Below are 21789 nucleotides of genomic sequence, written 5' to 3'. Positions count from 1 at the left end.
GTCAATAGTCAAGTCAATATCCGCATTCCTGTCATTCCGGGATTTCCCAATAATTTTATGTACACCCGAGCTTTTTTACATTTTTTTTTCGCGTTCTTTTACGACGACAACTAGAGTTTTCTTTTCTAATGCTCACTGACGATTTAATGGAACAATTGCTTGGAAAATGTCATTTCTTAGAGTTGGTTTTTCTTTATAGTTTTTACCTTGTCTTGAAATGCACTGTGGATGCCGATGAGGCAGGCGGAGGTGGGGGTGGTGCACCCCGTTCTCTGATTCTGACAATCGTTAGTACATGTTTCGTTAGTTTTCTCAGAACAGTTCATTCGTATTCCATCCTTGTGTCTCTACTAATTATTCCATTTTCATTTTTCGTCTCTTATATTTTTCCTCTCAAATTTTTTATGCCTTTTCATGCATTGTTCAAGCTCCAAATGATTGTGGAAAATCAAAATGTCAGTGTGGTAATATGTACGTGTAAATATATTGTTTATAGTCTGTTATAAATGTTTAATTTTAACAAATGCAGTCCCACATGACGAGAGATAATTATTATCAATCATTAAGATACAAATGATTCCCTCGAAAATAAAGTCATTGCTGTTGAGAATTATTTTTCCTATGATGCTGTTACAAATGCCTCATGTCGGATTTCTATTGAAATTTTCACGTATAAAAATACTATTCTAAATTCACAAATAGCTCCGAGACTGATCCAATAAATATTGTCTCAAAACAAATGAAATAAATAATATGTATATGGATAATATAATTCGTATAACTAATGAATAATTTAATTCTCAGATTGTTACTACGAAAATCTACACGTCTTTTCGTTACATTAATTTAATAATTTTCTACTTTCATTTAATTTGATTTGAATTTAAATATTCTCTCTAACCACTGACATTTTATCTCGTTAAACAGATATGAAATTTAGATTTTAAACTTTTTTTCCAGAACAACAATCAAACGTTTCGAGTATAAAAACGATTTCTACCCTATAACTAATCGTCATTTTATTTAAACTTTCATATCATTTCTTTTCTAATCATCTACACGTCGATTATTATCGTCTAACAATCTACAGACTCTATTAGAAACTGATCTTAACGAATGATAAATCGTTGATAAATTTATATTAACCATTTAATACTTAAAATTTGACTTTAAGAATTGGCCGGTGATAGCCTTAAGCCACTGTAGGAAATCTTGATGTACAAAAGACGATAAAGTATAACTTTTGAGTAAAATTTTCAGTGAGTTTGTGCCTCGTCGTGTGCACTATCAATCAGTTGAAAAAATAGAAAATGAAAGGTATTTTTTTGATTATACAATTATGACTATTTCATTGTTATTCGAGGTTTTGAGCAGTGTTGGCTTTGAAAATCAGTCTGTCGAGGATGGGTGATGCTGATTCAATATTTTTTTTTTCCACTTTTTTTTCTTTCTCTTTCTTTCAATGGTTTGTCGAGAGTTGATTGAACATTGAATCAATTAAAATGGGTTTTTGTTATCTATCCAAAGTGGGTGAATGGCACCCAATTTGGGTATGTCAATGGAGGCTGAGGTGGTAATGCGTGTGTTGCTGCATGTGTGTGATAGTGGAGACTACGTCCTGCCCCCGCTGGCATTACTGGAACGGCAATCGATGCTTGTGGCTGATGGCCTGTTACGTCAATGAATTGTCCCGTACCAGTAACTGGTACCAATCCACCACTCATCGACTGGCTTGTCACATAGTAGGGATTATGTGCTGGTGGCCTCACGCTTTTTATGTTTTTTTTTATCGAGTTAAATTTTGGATTTAATTTTTTTTTTGGTTTTCGATGTCGTTGGATGAAGGCAGGTGGATGATTGATGGTCGCAATCGGTTGATTGTTGCAGGTTGAAGACGTACGGGTACCAAAGACACCACAAAACCAAAACCACAAACAATTAGCCCAGAAATAAAATTGGGGAATGTGAATTGTTCTGGGGTGGGGGCACAGTCCAATCTCCGAAACTTTTGTTTTTTGGTTGAACTCTTTGTACGAGATAACAAACCATTTGTCAAAATGATTGAACGGGTTTTCTGAATCTATTCATTCTGATTTTTATCTGGGATTTTAATTTGGCTTTTCATTTTGTTTATAATTGCTAATAATAATATCAATGTTAATTAAACGCGAGTGGTATCTGAAGGTCTCTAGTGCCAATGATTGTATTTTGGGTTGTATTCATAAATTTAACTCTACTAATTAATAGAAAATTGAATCCCAGGATATTTGAGAACTGTTATAACTATAATAAATAACTGAATGATTATTTAATGTTATCACATTTGAAATTGGACTGTATGAGCATCGGGAAGTGTTTCAATTTGGAGGGGAGACTCAAGAAGATTGAGATTTCAAAAAATCTTTACGATAAATCGATTGATGGAAACGTGGAGTGGGAATTTGTAATGCTGGAGGAATTAATTTTTAACAAAAAACATAAGCGCCAGAAGCGATAGAAGCAATATTGCCGACAACAAAAAAAAATAAGCTCCAAGAAATTCCCCTTTTCTTCTAAAATAAATAAGAAATGAAAAATCTCCGTCCATAAATTAATTTTGCGTCTCGTCATGTTCATTCCAAAAATTTGTTTCAACTGAATTTAGCAAATGTGTGAAATTTTTATTCTGAAAAATGTGAAAATAATGATAGCAATTTTGAAATAAAAAGGAATTGATTGAAAAATAAAATGTCTTTTAAATGATAAAACTCAACCAAAAAGAAAATGAATTCACGAGTGCGAGAGTTTTGTCCAGTTTTGTCCGCTTCCAGTAATGCCAATCAGGTTTGCGAATGAATTAATGAATTAATTGATTAATTCGAAGTGTGCTCTCAGCCTTCAGTGCACTGATCTGCACTGATTTTTCACAATGTTTATCAATAACTCGTCATTCTTCTGTGCAGACACACTCCCAAGATTACGCAAGTAAAATCAAACGTAATCGATCGAATTTTCCACGAGATAATATTAATTTTGGGTCACACGAAGATTATCTGACTGAGAACAATTAATTTATGGACACGCTTGATAATAATTTGTCATTTGCGCATGCGTCACTATTATCATAACTGTTAGAGAATGACAATCTATAATTTTCTTTTTACTATCGTTTCCTAAACTTTTTCATTGAAAAAAAAATCTTTCGAGGATGTATTTTTCCTTTAAAATTTAGTATCACATTTTTAGTTGATTTAAGTTTAATTTTAATATTTTATCAATTAGCCTAATTTGAACAGTCGAATTCAAAATCGATATCAGGACTTATCGCCATTAATCGTCTCATAATTTGAATAATGAAACGTGGAAAAGCTTAAAGGAATAAAATGTTGTGGTTTTACCTGTTTTGGGCGATTTTCCTGAGAGTATCAGGGCTCCTGATGAGTTTGTCGAGAGTTTGAGTTAAATTGGAAAATGTTGGTCGATGCGTTCTCTCCTTCTGCCAACAATCCAGCATCAGCTGATAGATGGCCTCGGGACAGTCCATTGGCGCCGGCAGCCTGTAGCCCTTTTCAATAGATTTTATCACATCTTGATTAGACCAGTTCCAGTACGGTCTCTCGCCGTAGGACATCACTTCCCAACAGACAATTCCCATGCTCCATACGTCCGATGCACTTGTAAATTTGCGGAAGGCTATTGCCTCGGGGGCAGTCCATCGCACCGGTATTTTCCCACCCTATGATGGGGAAAAATAATTTAATTGATCAGAGAAAAGTAGGGTTTAGTTTGCAATGAATTTAATACCCTCCCCGTGAAAGAAAGAGGAGTTCTCAATTACATTCAGGGAATGGTCCCTGAAAATAATAGAGAGGGTTTTCCTTGTCTGAATTTCAATATCGAAAAATTCCAACAAACAATTCGATAAACAATAAAATTTGGAGTCTTGACTGACTTTTGAGTAAATCAAATCCCCCTATCAACAATCACAAAAAACCTCAATTTTCTACTCACCCTCGTCGTGTAAGCTCCCTCAGTAGCACTCTCGATCTCTCTACTCAACCCAAAGTCAGCAATTTTACAGACCAGCGCAGCATTAACAAGTACATTTCTCGCTGCCAAGTCGCGATGGACATAATTCATCTCCGCGAGATATTGCATACCACTTGCTATACCTCTGAGCATACCAACCAACTGTAGTACTTGAAATTTACCATCATTGGCGCGTAGAAATGTATCGAGGCTTCCATTCTCCATAAATTCCGTGATTATCATCACTGGATTGCTCTTCGTTACTACACCTTGTAAAAATATCACATTTGGGTGTTCAAATTGACCCATTATTGATGCCTCTGTTAAGAAATCATTTCGAGCTTTGTCCGCTGACCCTGGCTTCAGGGTTTTTATCGCAACGTCTATTTCGGTTCTACCGTCTGGTGGGAGTTTTAATTTTCCTCTACATACGTCACCGAATTCACCACCTCCTGCAATATATATATATAATTTAATCATAGCATTAAACAATTTTATGATTGAAAAATTGATTGATAGTGAATTTGAGAATACACTCACCAATAATCGCCTCGATAGTGATGTATCCAGCATCAATTTCTCTGGCAAATTCACGTACAGCTTGATTAGGATCCTCGTACGTGTGAGGATCAACGTAGCTTCGTGCACCGGTACCACCAGCCCCACCAGCACCAGTTGATGTCACTCCCACTGCAGGCGTGAAGAGCGGGGTTGTCACTGTAACGTTAACAAAACGGAGTCATTATATTAACACTTGGGCCGGTGTTTTTTACAGAAGGATTATTTTTTATTAACCCTTTGGACATTCACTCAGCAGACATATATCCAGTATAAATCATCCAATTTGAATATATTATTGATTTAATTCTTAGCCCTATTAAAAGGCTCCACTCGTACGATCCACACATTCATTCCTGAATACACGTATATCTTCGTCAATTGAGGATGCAAACAGGAAAACCAAAGCATGCAAAATTCCCTCGCACAATGATGTATGTATAAAGCATTAAAAAATCATAACATTTATTAACGAATGATAAATAATTATATTTATAACATCAAAAACTACGATTAACGAATATTGTTAAAAGCTCAGTGGAAAAGCAGAGAAGCGAGTGTCAGTAACAGGAATTCGTCGAATACCGATCGATTCATCAATTAACTCGTAAAGTTGATTCTGATTGCAATAAAATTTACTCATATTCATTAGAAATTTTTAATGTCATTTGATTCTCATAATTTTCTCTTGGGAATTTTAGGACTTACGCGAGGACTTGCTCTTGTTGTTGGTATGGGTTGTCACAATCGGTGAACTGTCCATTTTGCAGTGCACTGTGAACAACACAACAACCAACAAACTGATTCACAAAAAACTCAGCAAATAAAAAGAGGTAAAAAATTATTGCAAATTTTACAAAAAAAAAATGAATAAGCAGAGTTGTACGAACATATGAGGGATTATTTGGCAAGTGGGCCAGTGGAATTGTTTGACGTCTATTGAAATGGTGATAATAATGAGTTGTTGACGTGGAAAAAAATTGTGAATTTCTATTCAGACATTTCTAAACAAATTTCCTGCCCATTAACTCACATTCAAGCAAATTTAGGTGACAATATAATAGAAAATTTGTATTGTTCTCGATTTTCAGTTTAATTTTTTTCATTCAGACTATTTTTTCCGTCTCTAACTGCTTTTTCGGAGACATCAAAAAATTTGAGTGACTCACTTGACGAAAAATCCTTCATACATGTATTGTTTTTGACTTTCTACAAGAAAGGAGATACATGCACATATCACATACAAACCGTGTCATACAACAGGCAATTATAACGTGCTTCTACTGCTCTTCTTTTCCTGATTTTTTGCGACAAGCGATGAATTCATAAAATTAAAATGAAGTCAAATTCTGTGAGAAAATTTCTCCATTTAATTCTAGTCATAGAGGCTTCTCGCACAAAAAAATCCATGGAGAAGAGAATATCTATTGAATGGAAATCGGAAAATGCTCGTTCAAACACGAAACCAAAACAGAATTGAAAAAAATCAACCAAAAAAGGTAAAAAAAATGATCAGGTGTTTTTCTTTTGGAAAAAAACTTACTGTAGGTCACAACTAGTCCTGAAGTAGTAGGCGGTTGTGTACATTCGATTTTGATTTTTTTTGTGATTTTTTATAGGTATTTTTGTGGTTTTTAGACACAGGTTGGAGATATTAGGGAAGAATCGCACATGAAAAGAAAGAATCGTAAGAATTTGGTTAGAAAATTATTTCACATTTAACGGGCCAAAATTTACCTAATTTATTCTACAGTAAAAATTGATGAAAAGTTCATCCCCAAGAAAAACTCGTTCTTCTGAGAATAAAATTTCCTCAATATTTATCGCGGGACAGGGGAGGGGGGGTACATAGGATGGTACGAATACGTAAATCTCAAATTACAAATAGATAGGGATAATTTGCAACTCCAGGGGTTCAATAATCGATTGATAAAAAAAAATTAAATGAAAAAATTAAGTTACATGACATTAGGGCTGCAGTAAGTGAATAACTATTAGAGCCATATGGGGGTAACTTGTAGTATGAGTCAAGTGAATAGGACCTTCAAATATCTAAGGGGTTGAATTATATCAATCTTAATTTAATTATTATTCTAGAGTGAAAATTTTCATGATAACGTACCTTCACCATTTCGATATTCCAAAGTGTCACAGTCACTGGGCTGTTTTTTGTTGCACTCGTCCGAGGCTCTGCTGTGCATAGAAATAATGCATTTGTTACTGAATTGTACAACGAAACTATTGTGAATTTTTTTTTAATTTCAATTTTGGTTTAAGGGATCTCTCGTACCTCAAACCATGACAAATAAATTTCGACAAGTGCTTATAATGTTCACTACTAGTAATTCATCACCGTGAGATTCTATTCTAATGGATTCTTTACTCACCTTCTCAGAAAGAGTACCGTCATGATAATAATTATCACCAATAGAACAACAACGGCGACAATGGCACCAGCAATAATTCGAACTTGCATATTGTCATCATCCCCCACATAATCTATATCAAAGGAATGAAACATGAAACGTTATTAAATCACACGTTGCCGCCTGCATTCTTATCATCATTGACAAACCGTTATTTCCTGTTATGAAACTTACCTAGTCCCATGGCATGGGCAGTCTTCTTGTAAATCACCGGAGTATATTCTCCCCATCCACGTGTTGTTTTAGCACGCACTTGAATAGCATAATCAGTAGCAGGTTTTAATCCCTTAAATGTTGCTGATAAATCGTGAGTTTGGAGAACTGTTGCATTTGTTGCATCGTCGTATCTCGGATATCCCCTTACTGCATGCAAATAGGATGGTATTAACGCATGAATATGGAATACTCAGAGTGCGATTAATTAGCTTTCCACATTGTGAAAAAAAATATTGAATATTTATGGTTGGATAGATTTTTTTCATCGACTTTGCACTCACGATACAAAATTTCCTTACCTTCGTATCTCTCCACCAAATCACTGTCTCCGGTGATTTCTGTAACTGGTGCATCCCAGCTTATGCTCAACTCACTACTTTTGACATTTGTAATTCTCACGTTGCTCACGAGACTCGGTACACTAGCCTCGGTTGTGACCGTAATATCCACAGATTCCGAGCGACCAGACAGCGGTGATACACCATTTTCAGCGAACACTTGGAAACGATATGTCGTCACTGCATTCAGTCCAGTTATGGTGATCTTTGTGTCATTGAAAATTTCCTGATTTGGGAGATGAGAAAATACTGTTAATGGCATGGGAACTAGACAGTAAATTATTACCATAACTATATAATTAAAATGCAACGAGGGAATTCCCAAAATATTTCTCCCACAAGTTTTATCACATGTGCCAGTTTCTAATGAGGCAGTCCACTCAGACATTTCTTCCACCAATTTAACTATTTTTTTTTTTCATGTCCGGATGTCTCAGACGAAACACGTGCATATTGGCAAATTTTTCCACGAATTCCTGGGGGTTTTAAACTGCTCGTGCAACATGGATACTTCGTTTTTCATTACTGTGCTCCCGGTAAATGCAATAATACTCACGGTGTTGGGAATATACTTGACGCCTGTACTGCAGGCATCGCAAACGACTCTGTACGTTGTATCCGACCTTCCGCCGAGAATATGCGGTGCATTCCAGGATAGAATCACCGTTGACTGATCCACAAAGTTGACAGTTAAATTCCGCGGGGCCGATGGTGGTTCTAATTTCACAGAAAATGTATTATTAAAGTTTCTGTCATTTTCTACTGAATTCTATTGATTTTTCTTCTATTAAATAAACAAATAAATAGATCAATCATAATTGCAATGGAACTGAATGGAATTTTCTGCTGGACCATATTTGAAAAATAAATCTTAGAACGAAGGACTTACGTGTACAAGGCATACTCTTGGGATCCTTGGGCGCCCTGAAATAGCCAACGTCACACCGGCATTCAACAAATCCATAATCGGTCGCTGTACTGTAAGCTGGGCACTTCTCACAAGTTTCAGATCCAGCTTCGTGTTTGTATTTACCAATTGGACACTTAATGCACTGCTGCTTCTCAACATCAGCCTGATAACCTGGTTTACAGTGGCAACCACCTGAGGGAAGATACCACTTACCATCGCCTTTGCACAAAAACGTTGGCTGATCAATTTTCACCGCATTTTCAACGCAAGTGCCAATTGTTTGTTCAATAAGTGTAACTTCACGGCCGGTTGGCGTTGCTGCGAAATGGGCAAAGTTCACTGATACCTCCGGGCAACTGATGTAATATACTTTGATAGCTAGTATCGATATACAAGCGCCCTGATCTCTGAATGCAAAGTATACACCTTTTTTAGTTACGGGTATTGATTTTACTTCTGAGTTTATCACAACTTCTGTGTTTGTGTTGAATCGACCTTCGCCGGCTGCAATCCGACCTGGAGAGATAAATTTAATTACGACATTTATTAGGGGTTTGAATCGGAATAATATTATGATTTTTTGTGATAAAAAGTCTGCAGTTAAAAAAAAAAACATTGGAGGCGGCTGTATTGTTAATGTAGCAGTAATAATACCGAGGATTTACCACCGGAATGGTCCTTAATACCGAGATCATGAACGTATTCGTATGATAAAAATTGCAAATGAAGATTTTTACGTATTAAAAATTCTTACCGATCAATTTATAGCTTTCTGGCTCCCATGGCGGTGGTTCCTTAGTAGCAGCATCGAATTCGTAATACAGTAACGAGAATGTCTCCTTACAACTCAGTGCATTACCAGGGAACAGTGAACAATCTCTTGTTGTAAATTTAATTTCGATGTACATACGATTGGCTGGTCCACGCTCGATGAATGGTGTCCACAGCCAATTGTTAACATTGTTGTAAGCAACGTCACACACTACATAACTCCGCCAGTTGATACCTTTGTCGAAGTTTGTAAATGATTCTTCTACCCACTGCAACAATAGGAAGATAAATAAAAAAAATTATACATCGTGTGAGTTATGGGTTTGTTGACCGTAGAAGTGAGTGACAAATGGTGGTTTTTCATTCACCCGATGAGAATGGTACGTGTAATAGAAAACTTTGGGATTAAGCATTGAGAAGAAAGTTCTTTTGTGAAAATCATTGAATACAGAGACAACTTTGTGGTATTATTCCTCCCTTCGTGTAAAAAAACCAACTCGACAAGAAACATTTCAACTGACATCTTTTTCCATCATCATGTGCGAAAATCTTACAAGTTCGACAAGAGAAGTTGAAGGAAGTTTAAGTACACAAGATACTCGAAACTTTTTGTTAGTGTTGACAAGCGACTTCCGCATCACGAAAGGAAGAGATTTTCTATTTCCATGAATCGATCAAAAACGATATTTTCCACAAATATATCTTATGCTAAAATATATTTTCCAATTTTTTTCAAATACAGTGCAACCACAAGAGTCATTGTCATTGAAATCAATCAATCATCATTACAGCCAATGAACGGAACCCTCAGTGAAGTGTATGTCAAAATGTCACAACTAATAATCATGAAAAAACTTATTTTTTCTGTCTATGTTGACTCTATACGGGCGTTTCCGGAGTTATGATTGAATTCCCGGGGCCTCACTTTTAGAATTCCCTGAGTCTCTAATGCCAACTAATCGCCGTCTATTATTCCCATTGCATGCCAGCCTATTGATACTGCAACTTCCCTTCCGAGATTTATAGCCATGACGTGGTATGAGCCACCCAGACATATTGATCTGTTTACGTCTAGTTCGGTGGGTCAGAATCCCGATTGTTCCGAATTTTTTTTTTTAGGGATCGTGTGGATTTAGCCCTGAAGTAAAATACACCGGGCGCCACTGGATCTTCCGTCGGCATCCAAGTACGGAGGGGAAGCAAGAATGGACCAACAACAACACAATGTATCTTCACTATTCATTCTAGTTTTGTCTCGAAACGTTGGAATAAAAAACGATGAGAAAAGCAAACAAGTAAAAATGAAATAAACACAGTCCACCAACTACACAGTTACTTATTTACTCTGGAGAGTGTAATGTCAACACCAACAGCGGAATTTCAATCATCCCTGAAAGCTCTGGATCAACGAGACCGAGGGCGTATGCGAATTACGTGATTATTCACCTTAAATGTGATTTCCACTCTGAATAATGAGAATGAAAATCGCTCTCTGGTGATAAAAATTTGCTACTCGAAATAAAGATCCCCTCAATGTCATACAAATTTCGTGTACTTATCCCCCAGCAATATTTCACATTTTCTCCCATGTCTATCAATATCTACGAACGGAAGAAAATAAAGCCAATAATCCCGGGGAAAAGACCATTCCAGCCATTGAACAGAATATCATAAGGAGAGTGGATGAAAGCCCGTAATATTGGTCGCCCATAATCGCAATTCCGATGGTGTTTAGACGGGCGAAAGGAGGGTAAATAAAAGCTCCAACTTCTTTCCATTCCCCAGTGCGAAAGGCGAAAACCTGGATCTTAATGTATATTGACTTCTGTCTCTCCCTCTTTCTAGTTAGAGGGATGCAGACAGACACGTACAGACCTTTTTTATTCGTGCGGAAAGTTTCTGCGCCTCACCCCACCTCCTCCGCGATCCTATTTTCCCGGCCCGAGTTAATACGCACGTGCTACCCCCAGTACGAGGGGCTGAATTGTTACAGTTTGTGTGTTACCATTTATTTCACGGTTTCTCTCTGTCTCCCCCGCCCCCCTTTGCACCCTCTTAGACCGGGGGAATCGATATAATACACTGCAATTATCTTGATATTCACACCCGTCGGCTCTGTATCATTCCTGGATTAACTCTATTGCGGTTTAAATGATATTGAAAAATAGAAGGGCCTCTAATTCCCTGATTGTCCATTTGCGGAATTTTTTAGGGTGTTTTTGAGTGTCAGTACAAATCACCATAGCACCGCTGGGATAAAAATGATCTGCACTCATTTGTATTTTAGACAAAAAAGTGAAAAATGAAAAAATGTCAAAATAATAATAGATCGAAAATGAACAATTGAGCCATTAAAAATACCATATTTCTCGGTCAACATCCAATCAATCTTTATCGTCAACCCCCTGCAACCATTGAAACATACTATCTATTTATAGCCTCTCCTCGTTCGTACTACATATCCCGGCATTTTGATGGAATTGATCTGAAGGGCATCAATTGAATTGGCCGAATGCGTTGCAAGCCACGTAATGATGTCGTAAATTTTCAAAAATCCTATTCTCATCATTACAAAGAAAATGAACCGATGATTCTCAATTGTGGGGAAATCTATTGAATGGAATGGCAGAGGGACAACTTGTATAAAACCTTATAAAAAAAGTTTTTCCTGCTGCGAATAGAAGGGACTCTATCAATTGAGCGTGGATTTTTCCGTTCAATCCGCACAAAAGATCTGGCGGGAAGCTATAAAAAAAGGTGGCTTCTAACCCAGTTCAGCTTCAACCGAAAGTTCATCGGACTCTAGACGCGGGAGAGTTCAAATGAGAGAAAAAAATATTGTGCACAAATAGCTGTTATAGGGTTGCTGATGAAGATTTTTTGTCGAATGTAGAATGGCGGTTCAATTCCTATGAAATTTATTAGTTAAAATTTGAATAAATTTCTTCAATAGGACTTGAGTTGATGGGACTTTGGATTTGTGCCTATTAAAATATTTATTAGACATGTGTTTATGTAGAAGTGAGAGAAAATGAAAGGGCCGTATTTATGTCGATTAAATATTTAGCTCGTGAGTATTGGTGCGTCGGTCAGTTTCGAAAAATCTTCTCTCCGAGTGTTACCCTTCGTACGATTAAATATACAGTCAGCGTACATTGTCAAGGCTGTGAACAGCCGGGTGCGTTCACCCAGGCCCTCCAGAATTGTCCCCGCAGAGGGTGTCTGGGGGCATCTACTCCCGTACTGAACGTACCACGACCTGTCTATGTATTCCATCCTCGATTAATTGACTATATAATGAATTCCGAGGTGACCGTATGATGTGCTAAGCTGACAGGCCCCTGACGCGCCCCTCGGAACCGAGCGCTTTAAGCCCCGTCACCCCTCAACACGCCCCTGTTCTCTCATTGCTAATTCCCCGCGATCTATATACATAGATAAGTACATAGGGAAAAATGAGAAGGGAGAGATTGGAGAATGGAAATGAGGATGCTGATACAGAACTAGAGAAAAAATCCATGGACCGTTTATGACCCGTATGTGGAGGAACGGAGTAATCCTCGGGGGAGACGAGGGGTTGCACTGACAGTTCTGGGCCGTGACTTGAAATTGCCTAGGATATATTGACATTGTTTGCTGGAGCAAGGGCCTAGAGAGACAGAGACAGAGAGAGAAAGAGAGGGACAGTAATGGGGGCGTTTGAGTAGACACATCGCAAGTGTCCGGGATATTAAAGAATTTTGACTGACACTTGAAATTAATTTGTGACGATTGAGTGTTTGGATTGCCGGCCCTTTCTAAAAATGCTCAGAGGAAGTGAAACAAATTAAAGTGAGAGTAAAAATAAGACGCAAAAGCTATCATTTTTTTTACTGTCGGTGTATTCCCCTGGCAATCCAGGGCCATATGCTCTCGTATGGGGAACGTCATTTGTCTTCACGTATAGTGTTTCATTTCAGAAGTCATTTCCAGTCTTTGTTCGTGGATCAGGAAGAAGTCTGCTCGATTTAGTCGGTGAATTGATTACTCCACTAGGATTGGAAATTAGTAATAGTAGAAAATTTATTCAGGAAACATTTTTCGAAAATACGAGATACATTGGAGTAATTCGAAACGTTTCTAAAAAAATTGGGGAATGAAGGAAATACCATGAATACATCCGCGAACGAGGATAGCTCCATAAAAGATCCAGTGGCCTCCAATAGTTTCTGGCTTCTGATGGTGGAAATTTGATACTTCAAGTCATGAATAAATAACCTCTGGATTTATCCAAAAATACAATCTAGGAATTATCTCAGAAATTTTTTTCTCTCACCAAGGACATTATATCGAACGGGATGAGGAGAAAAGTATAGTCTAGGGAAACAATGACACATAAGAAATACTTGGGACGAGTAGAGGCACTCTCCTACCCTCTTAGTTCTTAACAGCATTCCATTCTTTTGTAAGTGCAGAGAAAATTATTGTCTCAACGCCTATTCCCCATTGGTCAGATAAAATAAAACCACGTTCTTTCGTGCGCTTTACATGAGACGCTAACATCACATAAACAACCAGAAACTACCTGTTCAAGGTACATAGAGAGAATCCAGCGCGATATCATTCTTGGAGAATTAATGGGAGGTACAGGAGTGGTGAGGAGTGGGAGAGGGGGCTCACAAAAATTTTTAACAACCGTAGGAATAAATTTCAAGGCCATTTGTGGGCAATGAATTAATGACGGTTTTAATGATGAGAAAAATAAAACTTATGCACTTTAATTCCCAGAGAATGGTCTTCGGGAAAATTAACGTGTGATGAGTCATTGCGAAGGTCGTCCCCTTCCCGCTAACGTCGAGAAGGGGAAGGAGATTCATGTGGAGAAAAAATGATGATATAGTGGCAAAAAAAAAAAATCACACATTTTCGGTGCCCCACGCACAATTATTGGTGAGGAACGCCTCCCAGATTTGTCAGAAATTCAGATCCAGGGGCGGCAAAATGCCCGATGAATCCTCGACCCCAAATAATATAGGGGGAAAAAGTCGAAAACGATGAGTGGATATTACAAGTCGAATATGAGGGGTCAGATAAAATGTCAAAGAATGCAACTGACGTATGAAGAGACATTAAGAGTCGTTCGAAGGTCACAATGATACGAGTCAATTATTAATTCTCGAATCTTGCGAAGGAAATATCGCGGGTCAAACGGTGCGGTCCAAGTGTCATGGAAGATATATCAATGAGATCTCAGTTTGTCGCAAAAAAAAATTATATCGACTCCTGAAATATGGAGGGATGTAGAGGAGGAGGATCTATTTTTCCCTCGCGAAAAATCAATCGTTGAACAGATGAAATTTACTAATGGACTATGAAAAAAAAAATTACACACGAAATGTCGGAATCAGATCTGCGAGTTCCTAAATCAACACGAAGAAATCGGATCCGGTTTTTTACCCAGAATCCCGGGAAAGCTGGAGTACAAGATACAACAGAGACCGAGAAAAGGTCACGTTCGCTCAACAGAAATTACTGTCACCAGAGGTGTAATAATTTGTGTTGTGCGTGCCTTATTTCTGTTCCATCTGGTTTCCCTGAATGTAGATAACAATTTTTCCACTCTAATCTTCCTCACTGGAGTCTTGCAATCCTATCCCGGTTATTCTATTATCAAAAAAATATTGAACCACCACAGAATTCGTTAGTTCTATCAATTTATACTGTAAATTTGAGCTCAAGTGATGAATAAATTGAGTCTCTCGTAAAGTCCACCACTTATTTGTTGGCACTGGCTATCCATGATATAAATCGTGTTACCCTGTGCGAATCCTGCATTTCACCCTGACAATGGAGAGAAGATGAATCATCGCGCCCTTATGTTACATGAACATGTGCATCAACCCCCTATATTCCCCCCAGTGGACGTTAGCTCGAGGGGTTACTCGGTGCATCTCCCTTCTGAAAGTGGGGAAAACATCGTAAATAAATTGGCGCTTTAATGATAAAAAATACCCCCCCCCCTCCCCCTCGACGATCTGGGAGTTCATTTGAAACTCTCGGTCTATTTTATGGATGTAGTTGAGGTAGTTGGAAAGAGGGAAAACTCTAATTTAGAAAGCTCAAAGAGAATTTAGTACCCAGGAACCAAGAGGTCAGCTCATTTCAATTCAATGAAACATTGAATAGACCCCATCGGAAGATGAAACTCATTAATAAGATCTTATCGGGAGTGGGTGGTAATTCGCGTTGTCAGATAGTGTGAGACAATTATGGAGGGTTAAATGTCCTCATACGTGACTCATGACAAATCATTGGGTGCGTCTGACTCAAGACAACTTGACAATTTCCAACGAAACAGGAAAGTTCTAAAAAAATTCAGAAGTCCCTCATTTTTCAAGGAGCTGATTCCTTAATAAAAAGCACGGGAATATGTATCCTTAAGCCATTAAACTACGACGGAAATAATTTTCCAGAAATAGTTCAACATAATATTCTTGCAAATGTTTTGCGGAAATTTCTGGTTGTGAATTCACGTAACATCTACATCATGCACGAAAGTTTCATTTTTTACGTAGTCATTGTAAATGTAACCACAAAGTGTTTCCCCGAGAGACCAAACTTCAGCCGGAATTATTCTAATATCAGTACATGTAAATGTCCTGCTTGCGGCAACGTGGTCGCTTAGTACATCTCCATGGAAACTCCGGAGTTGGGGATGGGAAACCATTTCCGTCTCCATCTAATATGACTGTTCAACCACCATCATCCCTTTATACTCAACCCTCCGGTTCATGCATACAACCACGACTACTTGGTTTTACTAATAATGTCGAATGAATTATTTAAACTTGAAATTTTCATCTTTCAAATGCATGAGCATGCTCCCTTTTTTATAGAAAAGTCTATTCTGCAGGAAATATTTTGCATCTGACTGCTAAACGATTTTTCTATCATGAATCATCGCTACCTCATTTCCATCCCGAAACTTGATAAAAAATTAATCATCATATATTAATCAAATTTATGGATAGAAATATAGTATTTTTTATCGAAATTTTACCTCCGTCTGTGCAATTATTTCTGTGGCTTCACTAGCAAAGACATTTTTCACGCTATCAGGATGGTTATAGCTACACATCCGGAAAATGTGTTCAATATTATCGGGGTATGCATAACTCCCTATCAACAGAATAGTTTCGCGTCCCATTTTGTCAGAGTAGCGGTGACACCAATTTCTCCCATTATTCCAGTCTCTTTTTCCACGCGAGCGCACTTTATAATTACTAATAATTATCGTTAGCCCCGTAGAATGGAGATGAATAAAAATTGATTTATTGATCGGCATTAAAAAAAAAAATAACGCCTGTTCGACATGCAAATGAAAAGCTTCATGCTTCTTGCGAATAAAATTTTCAAATAAATTCTCTATTAGAGAGAGTGGAGTTGATGTTCAAGGTATATTACTGAGGAAACTCAGCGCCCATACGATGATATTAACCGATAAAAAAAATATCGTTCAATCTCCATCGGCGGTTGATTGATTTAAGCATCCCCAGACAATGATAGTGCCCTATAAACTTCCGTAATATGTTGGCTAGGGATTTTATCCAGCTGCTCTCCTCTGATCGTCTTAATTAATACGTTCTGAAGCCGACGGATCATTCGTTCATGCCGTTGACTAACGCTCCATAGTTCTTACGAGACTGGTATCAAAGTTTTATGGTGGATACGTAAAGCCTCCATTTTATGATTCCCTATCTCAAGTCATAAACATAAAGAAATGTGTTGAAGATTCTAACGAGTGATGATGATGAGAGAATTTAATTAAAAATTTACTGTGAAACCTGACCGCGAAATTGTTGGATGACTCTGTACGAATTTTAATGGGTTCTCTGCAGGTATCTCGAAACAATATGAAAATTCTACGGAATTGTGAAGATGTTGGATAAAAAAATAGAGATGCAACAATTTTTTTTCACCCCATTCACCTGAGAATTAAATTTAACTGCTCTGTCCCGCCGATTTGACTCAAATAACACCGACAGTTTATCATTCGACTGAAAATAGACCATTTCTGTAGATGAAAAATTCTAGGTGAAATATTTATAATGAAATCGGATATCCGCCCTCCCCCGCTGCTTTTCCATATTGATTATTCATATTTATCTACTACAACTACCTCTGACTCAGTACGATATTGCGTACCCAAGAGAAAACAGTTACAAACACCGCGGGGAGATGAGGGTACATGACAGGGGTCAGAAGAGTGTACTATCGGACCATTTACACGTGTAATATTATATAACATCGTTCATTGAAAGTAATGTAAATATATGGTTTCTTCGACAATGGATTTTGGAAAGGCGGGAGTCATCAGACTGCCCGTGACTAATTGCAAATACAACTATGGTTGATTTACTGCTGTGGTACCTTGGCTCTGCGACAAGAGACACCATTTTATACCTGTAATTAGTCACGGTGATTCCAGGTGCCTTTTGCCACTGGACAGCAGAAAAAAAAAATCAGTAGTCGTTGACAATATTTTCGCATTTTGTCATGTTCAACCAACGATACGATTTTTTTTTTAATTAAAAAACTAATTCGGCCTTTTTGTTCATTTCCCCGAATGCATCGAGCGTGTCAAGAGTATCTGAGAATTGAAAATAATGTGAACTAATCGTCCTAATTGAAATAAATGTGCCATGATTTATAAATCATGTATTTAATGAGTCAAAATCTACACAAGACTTTGAAGGATAAGCGTAATGGTCAATGCCCCCGCATTAACTGTCAAGCAATCACAGTCAATCATCCTTTCCATCTGGGCCCATTAATATATACAAAACTATTCCGACTAGTTAAAATACGATCCGTTTCAATAATCGATCACACACAGGCGTAACAGTTGATATTCGTATCTTTACTTTCTCAACGTTAGGCCCCTTATTGATGGTCCAGCATGAGATTCGGCTTCTTACGAGTCCTGTACATGAAACTAAAATAAGAAGAACTAGAGATGGTGGAGGAATGAAGAGGGAACGGATAAAAATGCCGCGGCATCGAGATTGAAGCGAATCTACCGGCAAATCGTCTGATATCGCCCGGAGATGACTCTGACTCACCAGTCACATTCAATGAAAGCTCTTTCACGCGTCATTCACTTCTAGCAATCGTCAAAGACAGTTTGGCATTCAGTGTGGAATGAAACAAAAAGATTAATGAATTTAATGAATTGACAGTTAACATGCGCAGAACAACTTTTGAGAATTTACTCCCTGGTGATTAACTTGGTATCATTATCTGTGTTCATCAAAGATCGGCTGTTAAAAATAAAATTTTTCAAACTCACCACTGAAAACTACAAGAAGTTCATCGAGAACTGAAGACCGAAAGAAATCAAAGATACGACCGCCTCCAATATTTTATCATTTTTATTGAAGGGTCGAATTGAAATTCAAATTCAGTCGATTCTCCCACAGAGTAACGAAGGAAAAAACTAACAGCGAAATATGTGATTTTCCGAGGAGATTTCCTGAATATTCAGTGGAAATGCCAGTCGTGGAAATGTATTTCACCGTAAATATCAGGTCGACAAGATAAGCCATATGTCCACCCCTCTTTTGGTGGCTTCATGGACCAGCAAAAGATTCCATCTCAAGCTGCAATCGGATATGATTCCCCTCTTCCACATGTCTGTATTCACGTGATAAATCATCGCTATCGTGAGTTTTATGCCTTTTATCCGCATGTAGATTGGAGATTTCGAGTCACTTGTCTTTTTTTGTCACACCCATGAGCTTTCCCTTCCTGATTTATCTCCATGTGTCGATTGATGTTTCGAATGATTCATTAAAAATCACTGTTTTATCTGTCCCCTTGATTGATTGATCCACAGCTCACAGATATACAAGATTTGTCATGGATCGCTTGCATATCAGCTCGATGAAAGAGAATTATACCAGGCGTGTGTCCAACAATGGATGATATCGATTACACATTCCTCGAGCCAACGCATCGCATCAACAAAGACAAATCACTAGTTTCCTCGTCGATAAAGCAACAATTTTTAATACATCATTTTTATTTTCTATATTTGCTGATCTCTTTCCTGTTTCATTGTTCTGCAACGAGTGACTCGGATCTTGGTTGCAATTGATACTTCCTCTGTGAATCCGACTATCACCGATATCCTATCAGAAGAGTAACAAACACGATATCGCATGACAGATAACGGAATAGCGGTTAAACAGTGTATTGAATGCTTCCACTGAATGATCAATTAAATTCGATGTAAAAATACGTCAATGCTGTATTAACATTTAACGTTCGAACATATCCACGTAATTGATACTGAATTTATGGTTATCGGTTGCATAAAATAGGCACGCTTCAGCATTACAAATATATTTATTGATCGTAAAAACATGCTTGTTTTCCTTTTACCGATCTGATGATTTTAACTTGATGAACAATTGACCTTTCCATTTGGGGAGAATTTTCCCAAGAACACGTCAGTTCTTCAGAGATTAAAAAAAATACCGATTACATCAATTAATTCATCAGTCGAAGAGTGATTATTTTTTGATAGCATTATTAATTGGTAAATGAGATGGGAAAGTAGAATTTTAAAATCAATCAAAAGGGGGAATGGACCGAAATTAATATAATATTTTCTGGCAATCTCCGAGATGAAGTCAAAATAGTGGAACCGGTAGTCAGTTGAAAAGAAAAATAGACAAGCCACAGATGGAGAGAAAGTAAAAGGAACTTTGGGAGATAGATAAATAAGAAAGACTTGTCAGACAATACAGAATAGCAGTAGATGGAGGAAAGTTTTTGCAATTTACCGTTAGCAATGTACATTATTCGGAAATTCACTATTGGAGAGGAAAGTTATCGCAGTGAAGATGAATAAATTATGATATTACCTACGGACGAGCTAATTTACCAATGAGCTTTTTCAAAATTCCAAAACTTGAGTCTTCCTCCAACCCCCTTTTCATCATCCACCCTCCACCACTTTCTTACCCAACTCCACAACTCCCTAACCTCCCTCCAGCCCCTCCTACTCTGGAAGTTGTTCAAATAGTCGGAGCTAATTCTGTTTGGCCTGTTTGTCTCGAATGTTTCAGCCCTCGGGTGTCGTATATTAATAACTACAGCAATATACGTCCTAAGACCAAACTTACGGCGTTAGTTACGTTCGTTATCATTTTGCAACTTGAATTTTTAATATAAAAAGTTATATTAATCTTCCCAGATAACATAATCACAGCTGTAAACATTTTTCAAGTGCCTCCACCTCTCCCTAATTACGAAATACTCAGGTAAATGAGCGTATCACAACCATAAACTATCATTTAATCAAAATTTCCTCTGGAATTCCAAAAAAAAATCGTAATTTTCGTTCCACCGAGTTTGTGTAGATGTTGCACATTGATTCACCCCTCAAATATTTATACACCTCTCTTCGTCGGCCTGCAATTGTTTTTTCTACTTGACTGCACTTGCGTACACCCCCTCGAAAGGTGCAAACAGTTTCTTACGGTTTCTGAGAAACTTCTGGCATCTATATACCAAATGAGAAAGTCAACGCGCACCTCGACTACTTTGAACATCACCGAATAGTCATTAGCATTGCTGTGCAAATGAACTAATGGAATTCAATTTCGTAATATGTTCGACATATCGAGTGACAGGGAATTTTTACCACTTATGTCACATGAAATTTATGATAATTGTTGGAGTATTTCTGGGATGTAGTTCAGCATGGGATTCAAATGATCTCCTCCGTCTTTTCATTCAACCCCGGTAAACCAATGGTACTTCGGCCTGATGTTGAATGTGATTCTGTCAAAAGACAAATTCACTAAATCAAGCCAGCCAAAAGTTGCGAAAACTGTAGTAAAATGCAATAAGAGAAAATCACAAACGACAGAGCTGAATTCCATTCCTATACTCAAAATGTCCAAGGGGATTCTCTAATTTGTCCGTTCGAGAAAAAGCAATTTGTTAGCCTCGGAGGAACGACTCTTGTGGCATGCCCCTACTGGTGAAGAGAGAAGGCGAAGTTGAAGGAGGCAATGGATGGGTTGGAAGGAGGTGACGGTATAAAAGGGAAAGATAGCGGGGGTGAGGTGGAAAGAGGGAGTGAGAGGGAGTGAGGGAAGGTTGATTTAAACCTGTCTGGCGGCCCGCTGGGTGCTTAACAACTGAAAAACAAACATGGCGCCCAGGAGTACTGGCCAGCGGGAGCCCACGTATGCGCACATCATCCAATGAAAGAGAAGAGAGAGGATCATAACTCGCGCTTCTGGGTGATATCCTGCGGCGGGAGTCGAGGGAAAAAGAATTTTCTGATGAGTCTCTTCCTACTTATTGTTTCCATCATAGTTCATTAATATTTTCTCAATCATACGGGCTAAACGGTAGCGCATTGCACACCATTTGTCCGGGGGTGAGTGTGAAAAACTGAGGGAAAGACGGTGAACCCCCTGGATTCTTAATTCTCTAGAGATATTTTTAATTGAAACTCCACTCAAGTGTAAAATTACGGTACACTCGATCAAGAAGAAACTGATAA

At 37.9% G+C, this 21789-nt stretch overlaps 1 protein-coding gene across 19 annotated transcripts in view; it reads right to left on the bottom strand.

Annotated features, from left to right (window-relative positions):
- LOC135166588 (ephrin type-B receptor 1-B) overlaps positions 1-21789 on the bottom strand; it is a 52797-nt gene that overhangs the window by 3704 nt on the left and 27304 nt on the right. For 2 of the 19 annotated variants that reach the window (XM_064128948.1, XM_064128950.1), the window contains 13 exons: positions 9211-9496; positions 8436-8972; positions 8103-8263; positions 7508-7772; positions 7167-7355; positions 6954-7065; positions 6689-6759; positions 6110-6127; positions 5275-5340; positions 4549-4725; positions 3991-4460; positions 3378-3715; positions 207-278 (listed from right to left, as the gene is read on the bottom strand). In XM_064128948.1, coding sequence (XP_063985018.1) covers positions 207-278; positions 3378-3715; positions 3991-4460; positions 4549-4725; positions 5275-5340; positions 6110-6127; positions 6689-6759; positions 6954-7065; positions 7167-7355; positions 7508-7772; positions 8103-8263; positions 8436-8972; positions 9211-9496 — 2762 coding nt within the window. Of the gene's footprint in view, positions 1-206; positions 279-465; positions 1771-3377; positions 3716-3990; positions 4461-4548; positions 4726-5274; positions 5341-6109; positions 6128-6688; positions 6760-6953; positions 7066-7166; positions 7356-7507; positions 7773-8102; positions 8264-8435; positions 8973-9210; positions 9497-21789 lie in introns of those variants that run through there. The other 17 variants (XM_064128954.1, XM_064128951.1, XM_064128959.1 and 14 more) reach the window with 17 other exon arrangements.

Source organism: Diachasmimorpha longicaudata, chromosome 10 (assembly GCF_034640455.1).
Source record: "Diachasmimorpha longicaudata isolate KC_UGA_2023 chromosome 10, iyDiaLong2, whole genome shotgun sequence".
Lineage (NCBI taxonomy): Eukaryota > Metazoa > Arthropoda > Insecta > Hymenoptera > Braconidae > Diachasmimorpha > Diachasmimorpha longicaudata.
This window is presented reverse-complemented; position numbering and strand designations above follow the sequence as displayed.